The sequence below is a fragment of the Coturnix japonica genome, chromosome 28 (genome assembly GCF_001577835.2).
Source record: "Coturnix japonica isolate 7356 chromosome 28, Coturnix japonica 2.1, whole genome shotgun sequence".
Classification (NCBI taxonomy): domain Eukaryota; kingdom Metazoa; phylum Chordata; class Aves; order Galliformes; family Phasianidae; genus Coturnix; species Coturnix japonica.
In genome coordinates this window covers 2,574,270-2,593,525 of record NC_029543.1, presented here as the reverse complement: position 1 = coordinate 2,593,525, position 19,256 = coordinate 2,574,270, and the positions used below count along the sequence as shown (strand labels likewise).

At 47.1% G+C, this 19,256-nt stretch overlaps 1 protein-coding gene across 1 annotated transcript; it reads right to left on the bottom strand.

Annotated features, from left to right (window-relative positions):
* Positions 1 to 785: 785 nt before the first annotated feature.
* On the bottom strand, positions 786 to 19,161 carry SUGP1 (SURP and G-patch domain containing 1). Its single transcript, XM_015886245.1, has 14 exons — positions 19,040 to 19,161; positions 18,730 to 18,901; positions 17,080 to 17,183; positions 16,440 to 16,667; positions 14,870 to 14,993; positions 14,163 to 14,266; positions 12,727 to 12,850; positions 10,478 to 10,983; positions 5,751 to 5,857; positions 4,938 to 5,115; positions 4,572 to 4,678; positions 3,623 to 3,768; positions 2,199 to 2,328; positions 786 to 1,810 (listed from the first exon to the last, which is right to left on the bottom strand). Exons 1-14 carry the CDS (start codon positions 19,074 to 19,076, stop codon positions 1,784 to 1,786), a joined length of 2,094 nt encoding a protein of 697 aa, XP_015741731.1. The 5' UTR covers positions 19,077 to 19,161; the 3' UTR covers positions 786 to 1,783.
* Between the last annotated feature and the right edge of the window lie 95 nt (positions 19,162 to 19,256).

Sequence of the window (19,256 nt, the reverse complement as noted above, 5' to 3'; positions counted from 1 at the left end):
GTTTTGTGTTTATTGGGGTTTGTTGTTGTTGTTTTCCCTCTGTATTCTGGAAGCTGGCATTGGTTTGTGTTATAGATATGTGTGTGTTTTAGCCAACTCATTCTGGAGCTCTTAAGCACTTAACGGAGCCAGGAGGGCACGGCTCTTCACAGCACATAGGGGGGAGTGAAGAGCGTGAAAACCAACGTGGGTCTGCAATGAATGGGGCTAAGAACACCCTGCTGGGAGCCAGGCACCACTATGACCTCCCCATCTCAGCCCTCCTTTAGCAGCAGCACTGAACTTAGCAGAGCCCGACTTCACAAACGTGCCACTGTGTCAATCTTCTGCCCTTTTGAGTGTGGGGAGCGATGGAAGCTGCTCTGTACTTTGCCCTGGGCTGGGACACAGCACACATCACACATCACTGCCTCGTCAGCACTGCGGGCTGCACAGATCAACGTGGAGCTCAACTCTGGGCTGGGAAGGGACAACACAGCCCAGCTCTGTACTAATAGCAATAGGAAGGGATGAGCACAGCATGCAGACACTCCTGCTTTAGCCTCAAAGGGAGGGAGACCCTCCTTCCCAATGCACTAGGGAGCCCAGATGATGTCATAGGGAGCCTAGATGTCACACTGATGTCACACTGACCTTCCCTATTTGAGTTAATCCCTGCCACATTCCCTTTCTTTCCCCACCTCCCACACTCATTGCTTGTGCTGATGAGCTGCAGTGAGTGCATGGTCCCTATGGGCAGCTCAGTGCCAAACAGCCCCCCCTGCTCACATGGAACTCCTATTGACTTGATAGCTTCAGTTGTTTTTATTGAAAGCCAAACCCTGGGCTGGATGCCCTGAAGTGAATGAACAAAAGAGAATCGTACCCCAACTATTTGGATGGAAGGAAAAGAAATGCAAAAACAAATAAACAAGGGGCCCAGAAGCAGCTCAGGTCATAAGCAGCCATAGCAGAACTGCTCCGTTCAATGAGGCAGCCATTAAAACTAAGGAACAAACGAGCTTTAATTTTATTTACAGAATGAATGAATGAAGTTTCTCCTTATGACAACAAAATCCCAATGGCCTTTGACAACCCGTGGTGGAAGGTCTGGTTCTTTGTCACCCATAGCCAGACACGCAGCTTGCAGGGCAGCTCAGAAGCTGTGGGTGTTTAGTGTTTAAGGGCTGTTGGCTCTGAAGCTGAATGAAACCCCCCCCCCTCCCTGTGCACCTCAGCCCTTGCAATCACACTCCACGTGTTGCTCCCAACCTCCTCTTGCAGAGGGCAGAGGTGAAATGAGTAGGCACCGGTTGTGCAACAGCACTTGGAGGTCAGACTGTACTTCTGGCTTCGTGACAGTATAGAAACTCAGTTTGTTAGGGAATAAAGACCCAGCAGGAGTCCCCAGAGTGGGGTCAGACAGTCCCTGTTTATCTCTGCAATTAAAAAGGAGCAGATCTGAAAAAACAAAGGATCTATCACTACGTGACAAACACATCCACGGTCAGTAACAACGCTGAGCTACACCCAAAGGGAGCCCCCAAACTATTTGTATCCTTAGAGCTGCTCAACAGACACATCTCCATCCTCACCCCCTCTGAATACCACCCAGGCTTCATCCCAGTGACCATCATGATGTTGTGAGTGGGTTTGCAGCCTTTCTCCTGGCTGAGAGATGCCATTGTGACCTCAGGAAGTTGTCCATATCAGCAAAAAAGAGAAGGATAATGCGATTTCTTAACGTTTCACAGTAAAAATGACAATTGGTTTGAAAACACGTCGTCCCCCAAAATAAGCATCCTCAGTAGTAAGGTCGCCGTGGATTGTTCTGCAGGGAATAAGGGAGGGGAATTAATCAGAAGTGCTGCCTTCACAGAACAACGAGCATTTTGAGCTTCGCTGTCTGAAAAAGCCACCGAAACGTGACATTTCTGACAGTAAAAGCTGAGGTTTCCCCATCACAAATCACAAAGGCAGCTCTCTAGATGCAGTGGCACGCTGGATGTAACAGGCAACTGCAAGCTTATGAGCCATTCACAGCCAGGGAAACAATTATTCAAAGTGAGCCATGGATTCACAGCCAACCCAGCTGCCTCCTTTGTGTGCAGCACCTCCACTTGCTACGTAGCACAGAGAACTCAAGCCAGCCCCATTTCTTTTATGAGATACCTCAATGCATTTCTATGTGTGTCTGTTCTGGTCCTGGGATGCCTTACCAGAGGGTTGGGTCGGAAGCGGTAGGCGAGCATCATGCGTTTCCTAAACGCCTCGTATTCATCATCTTCCTTAGTCAGCTCTGCAGGGCGGTCAATGCCAAAGCCAGCACCATCCACAGCAGTAGTTCCCCTGTTCAAAAGGATGTAATAAAGCTGCTTAGGGAAGCTCAACAGAAACACCCACACCAAGAAGGCAGCAGGTAGGACCGAGCACATCAATGCCTTGTTTCCATGTTGTCCTTTCAAATGATGTCTGCTATTGTTAGTTGGAAGTATTGTGGATCTATTTGCTTACCCTTTTAGAGCTGGAGCACAAATATTGTGGTTCAGGCCTCCTTACCCAACAACAAACCTGGACAACCTTGGGCAGCCAAAGCTTCTGGTTTGTGCCCTGCTGATGGATGGAGGCAACTGCTCAGCATCCATCCCTCCAGAACAGTCCAGGAGCGACACCAGCTCATTTCTACCTCCATTAGCACCTTCTCAGCAATGCTGAGATGGCAAACCCAAGCAAAGCACAATCCTGGTTCAACCCTGTGACAGACAGAAGTGTCTTCCTTCTGCTGTTTTAAAGCCTCGCTGTTCTGAACACAGTGATCTTTCATCATTAGTCTCCTCTGAACAAATAAGGACGCTGCCAGAGAGGAGATCTTCCTGCTATAAGGAAAGAAGTGCTTTGTAGAGACACTTGGTGTTACTCAGTAAACAAATTGTGATTGATAAAAGGATCTAATGCTGAAAAATAATTCAGAGCATTTCCTACCACCAATAGCTGCTTCTGAAGCTCAGCATATGCCACCAGCAGATGATCCATCCAAAAAGATCTGTTCATTTATTTTGGGATGGAACTCTCCTGAAGCTTTATTATCTATAAGATGTGATGGAGTCAGTCAGCTCCTATGTCATAAAGAGCTGCACAATCACACACAACGCTCACTGCTGTGAACCTAAATGTCTCTCAGATGGGTGCACCAGGAGCATGTGTTGTATGGATAACATGCCAGAGACCAGCCAGCAGACACCAGGAGTGCTTCAGATCCTCCTGATGGTTTAAATCAATGTGGAGGCAAGTCCTGGGAGAGAGGAGGTGCATACATGGTGTTATCCCTGTGTTATAGAGGGGCAAACTGAAGAGCAAGTACCACAGGAAAAGCAAACTAGGCAAATTGAGATTGGAAACAAAATGCTCCTGGACTCAGATTGTATCTCCTGCCTTAGACAGCAGTAACAAATCCAGTCCTGGCAGGGAGAGAACCCCAAAGAAATCAGAAACAATTTTCCTCCTCTGCTGAGAGGATTCCATACTCTGTGCAAGTGATGAATTACAGCCACATTCATTGCAGCTGCTTCCAGTAGGCTAGAACAGGAGCATCAATTATCAGCCTAAGAGGAAAGGACTAAATCAATAGTAGAACTCTGCTTACTTGCTGACTGGGTTTTTAATCCCCTGTCCATCCGAACCAAGGCCCTCGCCTTCCTTCCAGCCCATCTTCATTAGCATTTGATAACCTATGTTTTCCACAGTCAGTTTGAACTCTTTGTACTCGGAATAATCTGGTTCACGTCCTTCCTGCAGGAAGACAAAAGGTAGAGCTGTTTGGTTTGTATGCGCACAGACAGACCTACGTTTGTGGGTCAAAGGAGAGAAAAATCAGCTTCAGCTACTGGAATTCAGGACTGCTCTGGCAAACAGTTAATAACCAGCACAATCTCTTGGGACTCCATTTCTGCACAAACACAGAGAAGAAAACAGGTAAATGATAAAGCATTGCACAGTCACACAAGCCCTGTAACAACCTGCGAGGAGCAGGGAATGATACTGCGAGATTAAGCTGAGACATATTCAGCTTCTGAATTTCAAGTTGCTCAGTGAATCGAGTTTCAGATACGGCTCCTATATAAAGCAGGATCTCCAGGGAACAGAGGAACCCATGCTGGTTGCAAGAAAACATTATCAAGGATGGCAGCATCAAGAAGTTCCAACAGTTTAGGAAGAATCGACAGCTATGAAGTATTTTTTCATAAGCTTTTTGTGTGCTTTATGCTTTTACCTGCTGCAATTGTCTGGATAAAAACTTGAATTTCCCCTGCTTGGCATCAGCCACCACTTGTCTTAAATGGGAACAGCAGACAAACAGTGGGGAACCCAAGAGGTTTGTCTCTATTTCCAGCTAACCCCCCAAATACCATCTGAACAGTTTGCTTTCTAGTTTACTACCACTGCAAAGAGCAAAAACCTCCAGGAGCATGGACTGCAGGGTGGTGAGGGCAGAAGTACTTCAAACTGCTCTGACAAAGGGCTGAGATCCCACCCTCATTGCTGCAGGACAAACCTGAAGCGCTGCCACTGCTCTAGGAAATCTCTGCCTTTACCTTTAGAGCTTTGAATGTCTCCATGAATTTCTCCAGCTCGTCTGGTGGAAGGAAGTCTCCAATGAAATGTTTCCCTCTGCCCATCTGGGTCAGCTGCTCAGCCCACTCTGTGCAAGATACAGAAGAGAAAACAGCAGTTATGCAGCATTCTTTGCCTTGGATGAAAAAGTGGGTTATGTGAAGCATAACACCTCACAGGAACAAACTGCTATCACCTCCACCAACAAGGAGGGAAACCACAGCACAGACCAGTGACAAGCAACGCTGTGACTGCCATGCTAAGAACACAACCTTAATATCTCCCTCTGGAGGCCTCTGCTCAACTGCAGGGCAAACAAGGTGCTTGCATGACAGCTCCCCACACACCTCGTGTCTTGTCCATCTCCATGCGTCGAAGCTGATGCTCCCACGTTCCCAGCTCACTGTCCACTTCTTCATCACTGTCGTAGCCATGCTGGTGCTGCTGAATTGCCTTTTCCCACATCATCTGCATTTCCTGCATGGCTTGCTTGTGCTTCATAATCATGTCATACATCTGCTGCATCTAGAAGAAGAGATGCAACAGTGCACTCAGTGACACAAAACAACACAGGCAGCACAGCCAGAGGGGTTGTGCAGCCCCCCATCATGCAGGTGATGACAACCACAGATCCCAAGGGGCAGCACAGCTGCTTGATGTGATGCACTCATTTCTCAGATCAAACAGGAGCAAGGTGTGCTGGCTCCTCTGAGAGATGCATCTTGATTCCAGCACTGAGGACTGCTGCCACCCCCCCCCATCAACCCCACACAGTTTGAACATCATCCTCATGTTGCAGCAAAAGCAAATCCTGCTCTCACTCCACCACAGCTTGCACGCATGCCCTCACCTCCCCATTGCTAAAGCAATACATAACCAGCCGCAGATGAGACACCACAGACCTTATAGATTTTGGGTTTTACTTCTGTAGCGCAGCAATTGGCTGGCTTAGTTCGTATTCCCCAAAGCCCTCTAAGCTAATTCTGCTGACTGCAGCACCACATGACTCTCAGGCATTCAGCACAAATCCCAGAGATTTATGTGGAAAACTTTCTTTGCTATTTGTGACTTACCCCCTCTGTTCTCCCACCTAACGCTGCCACGCTGCAGCACGAGATGCAGGCACAGAAATGAATAAGGAAAGCATAGCAGGGCATTACCTCCTGCTGCTCCTTCAGCTGTTTCTTCTGGGCTTCGGAGAGCTCCGTCACACCCACCAAACCAACTGGTTTCCCTTTTTCATAGCCGAGGCCTTTGAGATCTTGAACTGAAAGAAGCACATGCAAAAGACTCTCATAAATCAGAGCCAGCTGTTGAAGCAGTGAAGCTGAATCTCCAGGACCCCTTGTGAAGCTTCAGACCCATTTCATGACTGTTACATTCAGACACTGAACTGCAGAGCAGCCACTTGAAGGCAGAGGCAGGGAAGCCAACAGATCATGTTAGCAGAGTGGGAACCAACATCTCACACCCACAGAGGTCACTCTGCATGGCAATTTCCTATGGCACGCTTGAAAACATCACTGATCCTTTAATCTTAATTCCCCCTCATAAGGCTTCCTTATGAACCCCAGCCACTGCGAGAAGTGATAATTATTCCTACTGCATCCCACGCAGATCTGAGCCTGTCACCATATTGCCCAGCCTGTGCACTCGGTGTCTGCTGATTACTATGTAAACAGCAACTTCATTCACAATGAAAAGCAAATGACCACGTTAGAATGAAGACACGAGCATTGTGCTGCTTTGGAAGGTACCATTCCCCAAGGAATCTGAGCTCCTGAAGGCTGAAGAAGAGCATTGCTTGGGTTTCAAAGAAGGGACATTCTAAGCCTGACAGCCCCATTGATTCATCCTCCTTTTCCTGCAGCATCCCACTTGGAAGCTCCTCCTCTGGAATGACTCTCACTGTTGCATCAGGTGAGCTCTGGAATTAGATACTAAGATTATGTAGGCAGGGAAGGCACTGATTTAAACCGTCCACACAACTCTGAGTTCAAAGCATACATGAAAGGAGCGGGGATGCCTCCATGTCACTGCTGCACCATGAGAAAGAGCACTAAGAACACTGCTGGGCTGCAGAAAGAGATTTACAGCAGAAACTGCCTTACAAACATGGCTGCATCTCTCTAACAGAACCAGCAGCTCCCCTCTCCCTCTACAGCACCTCAGAACTGAGATCCCAGCACTTAAATATGTAAAGGATTAAAAGAAGCCTCCCAACAACACTTGAAAGCAGGTTGCATTTTCTTTTCAATGACTGCAAAAGCCTCAATTCGAATGGACGTCCAGACTACAGTTAAATGAAGCTCCATTAATTATTCATCACCTATTAATTATGAAGCCCAATAATAATAGGATCATTGTTTGTGACACCAAACGTCTACACAGCATGCTAATTAAGCCCCAGGAGTTGGCTTCTGCCTTTCCCTTGTTCTCACCCAGGGCAACTGATCCGAGTCCTCTTATCTCCCTCCATTCCCACTTGCTTTTGGCCAAGCGTGCCACGATTGGGAAGCAGCTTCTTCAACTCCAGCCTCCCAAGGAGAACATGAAACAGCACACCCAGCCTGTCTCACACAGCGAGAGCCTCTGAGGCAGCAATGGGAGTCAACGCTGCAGGAAGAGTTATGTAAAACACTGCAAGAGCTTTCCTGAGAGCAGGAAGCAATCAGCGACATTGCCCTGGGCCTGGCACTGGGATAAGCACTTCCAGCTCCTGAGAAATAAGAGCAAATAGAAAAATGAACCTGTCTGTTATTGACAAAGAGCCTGATTTCTGTCTCGGAGAGCATTGAGATTTGGAGACTGTTTTAATGAACATGATATGCCATTCCATGTTCAACTGGCTATAAATAAGAATCTGGCTCCAAATGTGATGTGAGACTGAGGCACTCCAGCATCAGCCCTCGCCAAGGATTCACCTCCTGTCTCAGGGCATGGGAAAGCTTTCTCTGAATGCACTGAGGAAGACTCTGCCCTTCACAGAGGTCAGCAGCTCTCTGGCTTCGTTCTGAATTGCATAAACACTCAGGCTAAGAGCCAGGCATGGCTCCAGAGGCCCCAAGAGCTGGTGGCTTGCCAGCATATATAACCACCTTAAAGGAGAAAGGTAAGACCGTAGCATCTTCTTTCACATCCCAGAAAGCATCTGCCACTGCTGCTTCCTGTGCTAAAGCTACATCTGGTTCGTCTGCCTGCTCTGTGGCACCTTGCAGCCTTCGTGCTGTGATGAGGCTGAAAGAGTCACTGCAGAAATTCAGCTCCGAGGGATATTATTGTAGTCCTGGCCTGAAGCATCTCAATACAGAAAAGTTGTTAGAAAAGCAAAGCTCCGCCCAAAGTCTACATCTGAGGACAGAAAAATCCATTAGTGAGATCAGCCGACACATTTACATCAAAATAATAAGATTTATAGGTGCCAGGCTGGCATCAGGCAAACACAATGCAAAGGAGAAGCTGCTCTCAGCCTCACGTTCAGCAGGGTTGGGAAAAGGGCATTTTTCCTTTGAATGGCATCAGCTTTGTCTACAGGGTTGATGGTGCAGTCTATCTGCAGCATTGGCAGAAGGCAACATGAAGGTTCATCCCTTTCCCACAAGCCCAAAGAAGAGCTTGTTAGAACTGAACCGAAGGTCCTTTAAGAAGAGCAGAAGAAATCCCAGCACAGAAGTGCATGAACTTTTGCTTTACAGCCTGAAGATGGTACTCAATTAAAACGAATCAGACCCAAATCGACCCAGCATTAGGTTTCAGAATATTCTAACAGCAGCCTGCAGCATCCCATTAAGCCTCAGAGTTCACTAACAGCAATACCTCAGTCCTGTTCAGCTTCTCAGATGCATTAGTCCCTGCAGCACCTATGCAGTTAAGTGCTCTGACATCAATACATTTAAGAGGAACCTCGTTTCTGTCCAAAAGAGCTACTTTTTCTCCACTCTGCAATACCGATTTATTACTACGAGCTGACAGAAAAGGGATCACAACAGTCCTCCATCACATTCAGAACAACTGCTAAGGATAAAGGTCTGAGATGCAGATATCTATGGACCAGAGCACCTTGTGCAACCTGCCTTGCACAGAACCACTTGCATTTGGAATTCTCTCCACCTGTCGGCTTGAAGCTGTTAATTCTAGGAAGAGATCAGTCCATCTCAAGCAGTAAATCAAAAAACCCTTCCCCCTACAGAGCATTAACAGCGCATTAATGCTTGATTTGGTATGCCTAGCAAATTGTTTGCTGTCCTTTTCTTCTACTTGACATCAAGCCCTGTAGAAAGTGAGCATGAACACAGCTGGCGTGTCCCACTCTAATTAAGGGGAGGCTAAAGAGCCAGGGGAGATTTCAGCAGGAAACGTGCTGCAATGAGCACACGGATACTCTTGCAGGCCCCCATTGCAGCAGGAGGTATTAAGATGGAATCTGATGCTTGTTTTGATAGCGTCTGCCCAGCTATCAGAGCTTCATCTAAGCTTCATTACTGTCTGCAAGGAGGAAAAAAAAAGATACTCTAGAGGCACAGAATAAGACTTTAGTATCTGATTTCTGGCTTACTACAAGCAGCAATTCAAGGTCAAATGAATGAGCAGTCCAGACTGGTAACTCGTCCTGCACGTATGACATGCATAGACAAGAATTCTGCACTGGACAGACTGCATAGGAACTCTTCTTCCTCTCTATTTGAAGGGCTGGATGAGGAGACTGAGCCCTTCCTTCCTGACCTCTGCAGAATCAATGTATAATGACACATATTGCCAGCCCAACATCTCACCCAGGCCTAACAATCAAAGCTGTTAATGGCTGAGCAATCACATCTCCTATAACCCAGCCTAAGCAGAAGACCCACTTGATGGAGCAATGCATTCTACAGGCTGATGATGTGCTGAGAATCCCACCCTGCAGCTCAGGAAGTCATACCTTGTCCCATTGCATCCATTTTGCTATTGCTTTGGGGGAAAGCTCCTGTTTAGACTTCCCTGTTACTCTTCCCATGACTCAAGCCTCACACCATTAACATTCTCTGTTTGCCAACACTGGCTGCCTATCCCTGCATCTTCACTTGCTCCTTTTGCCCTCTCTTCCCCACAGCATGTTAACCAAACAAAGGATTCAAAAGACATCACCTACAACACCTGCACCTACCTGTTGTCCTTGAGTGACTCAGTTTCTGTCTGCATCTTTAAGTGCCTGCCTAATCACCTACCTGCACATGCACAGATGGGCCACAGCAGTTCAACCTCTGTGAGCTCACTGCAAGTGCCTGGGCTGGAAGAACTACCTCCCAACACTCCAACGTAGCTGCACCCCCTGGTGAACTTGGCAGGTGAAGCAACAGGGGCATCAGCCTCAGCACTGGATGAGGGCTGCGACTTCTACTTGTAATCAAATGAATTGAAATGGGTATAAATTGGAACTGGGAGTTACACTTCTGCCCACCAGCACCTGGGGAACAGCTATTCCTATTTAGCCTTCTGATCAGCTAGAGTGAGATGGAAGCGCTGCCCAGGGGTTTTATCCTACCGTGGGGAATAAGCACAGTTCAGCTTTGATATTTGTTTTCTGAAGACTCTTCCTGAAGTGAAATAGCCCTAAATAGCATGGAGGCTGAGGCTCTAATGAGCTATAGCACAGCAGGGTTTTAGAGATAGCTGAAGAACGATAAGATCCAATCCCTGGTGTCAGCGAGATAAAGTGGTTTATCTGGGTTTCCACACAGGGAGAGCTAGCTGCTGGACCCAGCTGAAAGACAGGGGGCTGGCCACCAAGGAGATTACAACAAGAGATAAAGACTTGCTGGGCTTTCTGTTTACGCAGCCAGCTGAGCTAAGGCAGAAAGCACTCCTGAGGAACAAACAGTTATGCAACCCAAACCACAGAGCCACTAACCTGAAAGAGGGGAGGGAGAATCCAACTGCTGGACGAGCTGCGGGAGGGGCAGTTCAACCTTGTCTTCCTCTGGCCCCCACCTGCTCTTCCGCTTCTTTTTAGTAGTGCCTGCTGCAGCTGCAGTTGTTGTTGCAGCAGTAGTTGGAGCCGTCTGATTAGGTGGTGTTGAAGAGGATGATGGTGAAGGTGAGGGCAATGGTGGGGGTACAGGTAAAGGCAGGGGCAATGGTGTGGGGACGGGTAAGGGCACAGGCAAGGGTGAGGGAACGGGCAAGGGCAAAGGTGAGGGCACGGGGATGGGTAGGGGTAAAGGCAAAGGTGTGGGTGCAGGTAATGGCAGAGCCGATAAGCACAGGGGTGATGGAGATGCCTCAGGACTGGTCTTCCTTTTCAGACTGGGTTCTGCAGGCACAGGAGCACTTGCAGCACTGGTTTTGGCCTTACGGAACTCCTCCAGTTTCTGTCGGTAATACTTGTAGCCTTTGCTGTTTGGCTCATATAAAAACCTATGGGGAACAAATAAATAAGTCTGTACCAGCAGTCATCCCCAGGGGATGGATACAGCAGTTTGCACAGCTCTTCCCCTTCCTACAAGGCTCTCACACAAGGAACCTTGCCACTCATCTTGCTGCTCTCCAGCACCACCCTGTGTGTGTGTGTGTGTAAGGCAGGGTTCAGAGTGCTGCTGCAAGGTGAACTGCAAGTCTTTGGGACCAGGAAGCGTGCTTCCCATTCCTGGGTGAAACACAGCTATTGAGTGTCACATAAGCACACAGTGCTAAAGGGATCACACCACGTTGTGGGAATACAAAGACCTCCCCCAGAACACGCCTGGGAAAACTGAAAGGGCATCACAACATGTTGGATTTCAGCTCATAGAAGAAAACATTCACAGCTTTACCAATGAGGATGCCAAACCACTGCCTAAAGAAACTGCTTCCAGCCCTCTATGCTTCTAGCTTGAATAGATATTAACAGTCTGCTTAATTATACCACGATTCCTCCTTCTGTTCCTTCATACTCAACAAGAAAACTGCTTTAGTTGTTACTCCTTCCAGAAATAGGCATCTCTGACCTTTTGGGTAAAATAAAACTCCTTAGTCTCTGTAGGAAGAACACAAACAATCCTCAGTCTAGCAGCTATGCAAAAAAATTGATCAATACACTTTGTTTATTATAAACACTCTCTTTTTGGGCTCCCTCCAATTTAAACACTTCGTGCAGAAACTTTGCCTATTTCTAATGCCTCTGCAATCTTCCTGCTTCAGAGTGGGAGGGTTTAAAATCTGATCTAACATCTCCCTGTGATAGTGCCTGCTCCTACAAGATGATATAAGAGACAACAGGCCTTCCCCATCTATTGCTGCACAACAGCCACAGGCAAACACGAGCAGATCTCTTGACATGCTAAAATACACTGAATTAAATCTCATGTTCCTCCATTTGAATGATAGGGCTGGGGATTGTTGCAGGAGTGAGCACAGGGCAGGATGGGACACCCATCTGATGGGATCCCAATAGAGGATGTAGGGTTGAACTGGGTCAGGTGGGACCACAGTGGTGTTTTCAAGTAAATAACAGAGCAGCTCAGCTATCAGCACATCTGTCGGATGCAATTCACAACACAAGGAGACGACCCCAAGAGGGCCAAGGAGGCAAGAAATAAAAAGCCAAAATATCAGCAGCAAAACAAGGCCTGCTGAACACAGCGCTGCTCCCAGAGAACACACCACGTCGTTTGTGAGAGCAGGAAAACGAACCACATATGACACTAAAGGGAGATATTAAGCAGCTGTCAGTAAGCACCAAAGAGAACAATTCACATCTGATGCACTGAAAATGATATTCCAAAGGGGGATCTAATGGTGGAGGAGTGCTACCTGAACGTTAAAGATGCTGAATTAAAGAGCAACCCAGGAAATTAATTGGACAGCAACAGTATGAGAAGTGGATGGGGGCCCACAACAGGACTCAGTTATAGGGAAGAGCTTAAAGGTCAGGATTATACCACTGGATTGCAACAGAAAGCAGGTGGGAGGGGTGGAAGTCATAAATTAATTTTGGAGAAAGCAAATCGATTCCTCTCTCTCTATGCCTTGAATTGTAAGGCTTCAGAATGCGATGGGATAAGCACTATATAGCTGCACTGTCCTTATGACTTCAGATTTACGTCCACCATTATCCCTTTATAAAGAAAAGGACGCACCCAAGGCCCCACCTTACCCCCAGCAGCAGGCTTCTCCCTTTACCTGAAAGCATGGTTCTCACGGTTGTTCTGCAAGGCAATAGCTTCCACCTCAGGACCCCCGTCTGCTATGAACCGGGCGAGTTTCTCAGCAAAGTTCTTTGTCTCTTCATCCTCTGGGGGTGAAACTTTAAGCAGGCTGTCAGTACTGGGCCCAACTCACACAAGCAACAGTCAAAGCCTATCTGTTCTAAGAACCCCAAGAGCAGAATAAGGGCAAAAGGTCGAGTTTAATTTTTTAGGAACATTACACGCAAACAGAGTTTACATCACAGCAACACGACATTGCATTACAGTTGTAACAACAGTTTCGTAAGCAGAGGAGCACTCATTCACACACCACCATCCTCTGTGCCAGCAGCTAGATGAGAGCAGATTAAGGGACAAGCCAGCTTTTGTGTTCAAAGGGGGGCACTCGTTTCTCTGTACAGCAGAGGAAGTCCTTCTTCCCCGTGTCAGGCATAATATCACATCTCAGTACTCACAATTAACTCTCATTAAAGGTTTTGCCACTGAAATCCAGAGGAGTAAATGGGAGGAAAAAGCAGCCAAGTAGGAACACACAGTCCCACGTGTATGCAGTGTCACTACACACCTGATGGTCAGTTTGGGGAGGGGTGTAGGACAGAGGAAATTCACCATGGAACAGTCCCAGCCCTCATGAGGAAGAGGCAACTACTGCAGCCTCAGTCCAAAGGCACAGAGGTCTCAGAGCTTTAGTATTTCAAGCATACCTGATGTTCATAAGGAACCAGGCAAACAGGTTACTTAGCCATGACAGCCTTATATGAATTTACTACCTGCAAAGTACCAGTGCCAGCACTCCAGTGTGCTGTGTGCTGGCACAGGACCAGGAGGCAGAAGACATGATTATAAGTCATGGGTAAGTCATAACCTTTCCTTGCTTCAATACTGCACACCTGTAAAGTATGGATAATACTGTTTATAGCTTCCAGGCTGCAGTATCAGCTAGTTGATATTGGTAATGAGCTTCTTCAGCCCACATTCTGTTAAGCCACCATTTGTCTGGGCTGTTAACTCATCAGCATGACAGTTAAATTGCATTAATACTCCTTTATACAGAAAGGGAAATTGACAGCAGGCCTGAAACAGAGGCTGGAAGGGAAGCGACGAATGCCCAGCCTGCAGACCACATCTCACCCATATCAATTTTGGTCTCCTAATGCAGTTAACCTTGTTCCACTGCCCACAGCACCTGTCTCTGTTGGCAGATCACCCACTTCTGCTGCTCTCCCACCTGAAATCAGTCCCTTATTTGCAAACGTTTATGTCCCAAAGGCTTCAGGTAGGGAAATAGCAGCAGAAATGAAGATTACATTCAAATAAACCTTTCTCATTGATAACAAATCCAACAAGAACATGTGAGAATAAGCATTTTTTCCTCAATGCATTTTCAGGTCAGATCACGGTTTTAATTACCTTTCTGAGAAGAGGATGCCTGAGAACTTTGATTCTCTTTCCTTATCTCTGCCACTTTCTTTCTGTAGTAAAGGAATTCTCTGCTGTTCTTATCATGTAAAAACCTAAAGTGGAGATGAAGGGGAAAAAAATATGGCAAAAAATATGCATCAGCAACAGCTATAAAAAATAAAACCAACACCAATCCCCTAGAGATGCAAACAGCCTGAACTACAAAGAACAAGATAGATCAGTTACTCAGAACGCACTTAAACCGTGGGTTATGATGCCTTAAGCATGTTTAAACACACACAGCTCTAATCCAAGGACCTGCACCCAAACGTTCTGTCTTAATTCACAAAGATAAGTAAATAACAGTCCGTCCTTCCCACATACAGGGGAATCCTCTGTCCTCAGCTGTGCAGCACAGCAATGGCAGAGAAGACAGACTCAGACCTAAGGTGCAACCCAGGTATAAATATATATATATATATATATATACCTACACTATACCCCTAGTTGATCTGATCAACCACCACAGTGTCACTTTCTGCCTCTGTTTTCCCCAAACAAAAACACTGACGTGTAACAAAGCTCAAATCCACCCAACAACAATTAAACCAAACCCCCTCCTCCCCCCACACCCCATGAGAACCACACATACAAGGCTGATATTCTCCCTCTTACAACGACACAGTGCCCTGCTTTGGTAGATGAGTTTGACTTACGAAAAAGCTGGGTTATCCTTGTAGTCTTCCATAGCGACCTTCTCTAACTCTGGTCCCCCTTCAGCCACGAACCTAGCCAGCTTTTCCACCACTTGGCGAGTCTCCGCATCCTCTGGGGGTAAAACTTTAAGCAGGCTGTCAGTACTGGGGTTCAACTCACACACCAAACAGGTAACAGGCACATTACTTCTAAGAACCACGGCGACAGACAAAAGTAGAACGGGAACGGGAAGAAAAAGGATGAAATGGGGGATCTGGTCTTACACAGCTGTACATATCACAATCCTTATGTCACAGTCAGCCCCCTTCCCTCCCCTATTAGGAAGTTAATATTCTGAGTGCTAGAAAAAGCCTAAAAGTGCGACCTGAACAGTTTAGAGTACAACTTCAATTGGAATGTAATTTGGTTGTGATGACTCCACTCCACACAAAACACATGGTGGGAAGGAATAGAATAACCACATTAGCAAGTAAATGTTATAAGTCCCAGCTCCCAAAGCACTGTTCTGTACCAGGACAGCAGAGATCTCTTGTGCAGCTGAAGCATGTAGCTCTTCCCATTCACATATACCTGTGTTCCAGCCCTCACTTGGAGGGAATCCTATCAGAGATATGGGGAGAGCAAAGCCTCCAGAAAGCTCTATTTCCTTCTGTGCCAAACAAGGAACCCATTAACAGTGGCTGGAGGGCTGACACAGGACATATTCAATGGAAACTAAACACACATTTGTCTAAACAACAATATTTTGGGTATAGAGCTGAACTCAGAGCACTGTGTCAAGGAGCAGAGGTGGGTTCACTCTGATCTAGACTAGTTTTGAACCCACATCTTTTGCATTAAGGGCCCATGTCCTGTCTTCACCCTCTGCAGCCAGCAGCTACTTCTCCCATTCCTGCAGTACATTTCATGCTTGTGTTCAGACCTGCCACGATTACGTTCTAATAAATCCCACAGCAACAGCTAGGCATGTTTCTGTAAACATAATGAAACGAATTGTGACACAAATCTTCGTGTGACTTACTAGGCAACACCAATCTAATTTTATACTTGATTAGTACGTCTGTGTGAAATTCACATTATTAACCAAATCTGCCCTCTGGCTCCTTTAGCCTATTGCTTATTTAAGTGCTGCAATTTTCCTCTTTGCTTTCATATCCTCTTCAAGCAGTTAAGATCTCTAAGGTGTGTTTTTCTATTGAGGCTTCAGAGAGAGGCAGGAACTTGGAATTTACCTGATTGCACTTCTGTGATTTCTAAGTAATTCTATTCATTTATACATGCAGTTTTTCCCCCCACTCCTCAATTGCTTTTTACGTTATCTTGGAGAAAACAACCTTTCTAGATGTAAAACAGATCCAGACTAACTATGGTGAATGACCACCTCCAACACTGAGTGGGAGGGCACTCAACCCTCAGCTTTTCTACACAGAAATCTGCACACAAAAGCCTTACTAACAACCCACAGCACAAGGGAAAAGCCCAGTCAACCTTCTAGCATTCAATTTCTACCCCTAACCAGCAAACCTGACCCATCAAATAAACAACGTAGCAGCACAAAGCGTCATTTACCTTTGATTTCCAACCACTGCTCATAATCTTCCTCCTCATCTTCATCTGGCGACTGAAACACACTGAGGCGATTAACGACTGGGGTCTGTTTGGAATGGGAGTAGTTCTTCGCTTGCTGCAGCATGCTGCTCAGGACCTGACCAGGGCGCTTCCCAAACAGCATAGGTTTCTTCCCAACATTTGATGCAGAAGCGTTTGTCGAGTTATTAGTAGAACTTGGGGGAGGTTCTTAGAAAAGAATGAGGGGGGGGAAAATAATTCCTGTGCATTCTTAATGTTTCAATCTCAGCAGGTTATAAACAACAAACTCAGACAGTAAAACATCTGCAATAAGGCATTGTTTTCAAAGCAAATTAAAGACAAAAGCTTCATAACTAAGTGAAAACTACGGCGACTGCTACAAAGGGAGATCCAAGCTAAAAGGAAAAGATGTTTGTCTTTACAGCACCTACAGAAGTGCAAAATGTTCCTACTGCATCCTGAAGGAAGACTTCAATGCAAAGCTAAAGGGGTCACCGTTGCTTTAGAACTTACTCATACTGGTAACAGGTTTCTATAGTGAATATACATGGAGGCAGCTCACACAAAGTCAGCACCATCATGAGAACGAAGGCCTCCTGTTGCTCAGAGGTCGACCTACCAGTACTTGACTTTTCCTTCTGCAGCTTGAGAAACTGCTGGAGGAAACTGCCATCGTTAACAAACTTGTTGGAAACAGAAGCTTCATTTTCAGTCCCATCATCTCTAAACAGGAGAAAGAAAAGAAAGCAGGTGATTGTTAAGTGACAACTTTCCCAATCCCCTTATAAACATTTCTTTTAGATAGAAAATAAGCTCAAAAATGACTGATCCCTGGCACCTAACTTTGAGAATGCAGCCTTTCAGAAGCACAAGAACGACTCCATTTGCTGCTTATAGCATCTACCTGTGCTCTCCAGCATATTAAAACAGGATTCCCTGGCAAAGGATCCCTGGGCAACCTGATCTAGTAATTGTGGAAGTTTGGTGGCCCTGCCAGGTTGGAACTTCATGATCCTTGAGGTCCCTTCCAACACAGGTCATTCTATGAGTCTATGATTCTATGATTCCTCCTTGCACAGTTGTGCTGTTAGAGCTCCAGGCAAGCAGCTACTGGTGGAGCTGCACTAACTGTTGGGAATTAAGGTTGGGCAAAAAGTAGCAATTGAGGAGAAGGAAAATATCGGATCATAGCATTGGAAACGTTCAAACTAAAGGTGGAGAGTGGATAGGAGAAGGGAAACATCAGATCATAGCGTTGGAAACGTTCAGACTGAAGGTGAAGAGGTTTAGAGTGGATAGAAGGATAAAGTTCTTTAAGAAAGGGGTGGTGAAGCAGTGCACAGGGTGCCTAGAGAGGCAGTGGATCCCCCCATCCCTGGGGGTCAGGCTGGATGGGGCTCTGAGTGCTGATGGAGCTGTGGGTATTCACTGCAGGGGAGTGGGACCAGATGGTCTCAAAGTGTCCCTTCTAACCAAAACCATATATGCACCTCACGGCCACCTGTTAACAGCAACATATGACAACACTGGGCAGAGCTGCTGCACACACTGCTGCCATTCCCAATACTTAATTAACACATTAACAGCTCCAACCCCTCAGCATTGGCTCCAAGTGCCCATAAGGCCCCATCCCACAACCCACATCAACCAGCCCATCTCAGCCCATCATCACAACCCATATCAGCCCATCATCTCAGCCCATCACAACAACCCACCTCAGCCCATCTCAACCCATCATCACAGCCCATCACAACTCATCTCAGCCCATCATCACAACCTATCACAGCAAATCATCACAGCCCATCTCAACCCATTACAGCCCATCTCAGCCCATCATCACAGCCCATCTCAGCCCATCATCACAGCCCATCTCAGCCCATCATCTCAGTCCATCACAACCCATTACAGCCGATCATCACAACCCACCTCAGCCCATCATCACAACCCACCTCAGCCCATCATCACAACCCACCTCAGCCCATCATCACAACCCACCTCAGCCCATCACCACAACCCATCACAACAACCCATCACAGCCCATCTCAGCCCATCATAACAGCCCATCACGACAACCCATCTCAGTCCATCACAGCTCATCAGCACAACCCATCACAACAGCCCATCACAACCCATCACAGCTCATCATTACAACCCATCTCAGCCCATCTCAGCCCACCATAACCCATCACAGCCCACCTCAGCCCATCACAACAACCCATCTCAGCCCATTACAGCCCATCATCTCATCCCATCCCATCCCATCACTCACTCTCCGCTCATTGGCAGCCGTTGGATTCCCATCGCACTCTGTCGTGCCTTCTGCTCCAGCCGGGCCTCGATCTCCCTCTTTTTCTGCGCTATCAGCTCCTCTTGTTGCAGGATGTTCGCCGTCGTTTTGGCCGATTTCGACTGCGACACCCCGAACCACCGACTGGCCTTCCCTATGAGGGGGAGAAAGGAGGAGGGTAGAGAGGCCGTTACCGCCCAATGGCTCCAATGGGGCCACCCTTATAGGAAGCGAGGCCTGGGGGCTCTCTATCCCCATAGGGGCCGGTGCTGAGGCGCAGGCCGTGCCGTACCCGGCGCATCCCGGTGCTGATGGTGGTGATGGTCCATTTTGGATCTGCCTTCCCACCATGCACCGCGCTGAGCCCCGGGAGGAGGCCGTGCGCAACAGCGCTGCCGCAAAGACCTCTGGGAGTTGTAGTCCATGAAGAGGCTTTGCGCGCTGTTTATCGACCTCTTAGCACAACTCCGCCGCAGGGCGCGCTCGGACTACAACTCCCACAATCCTTC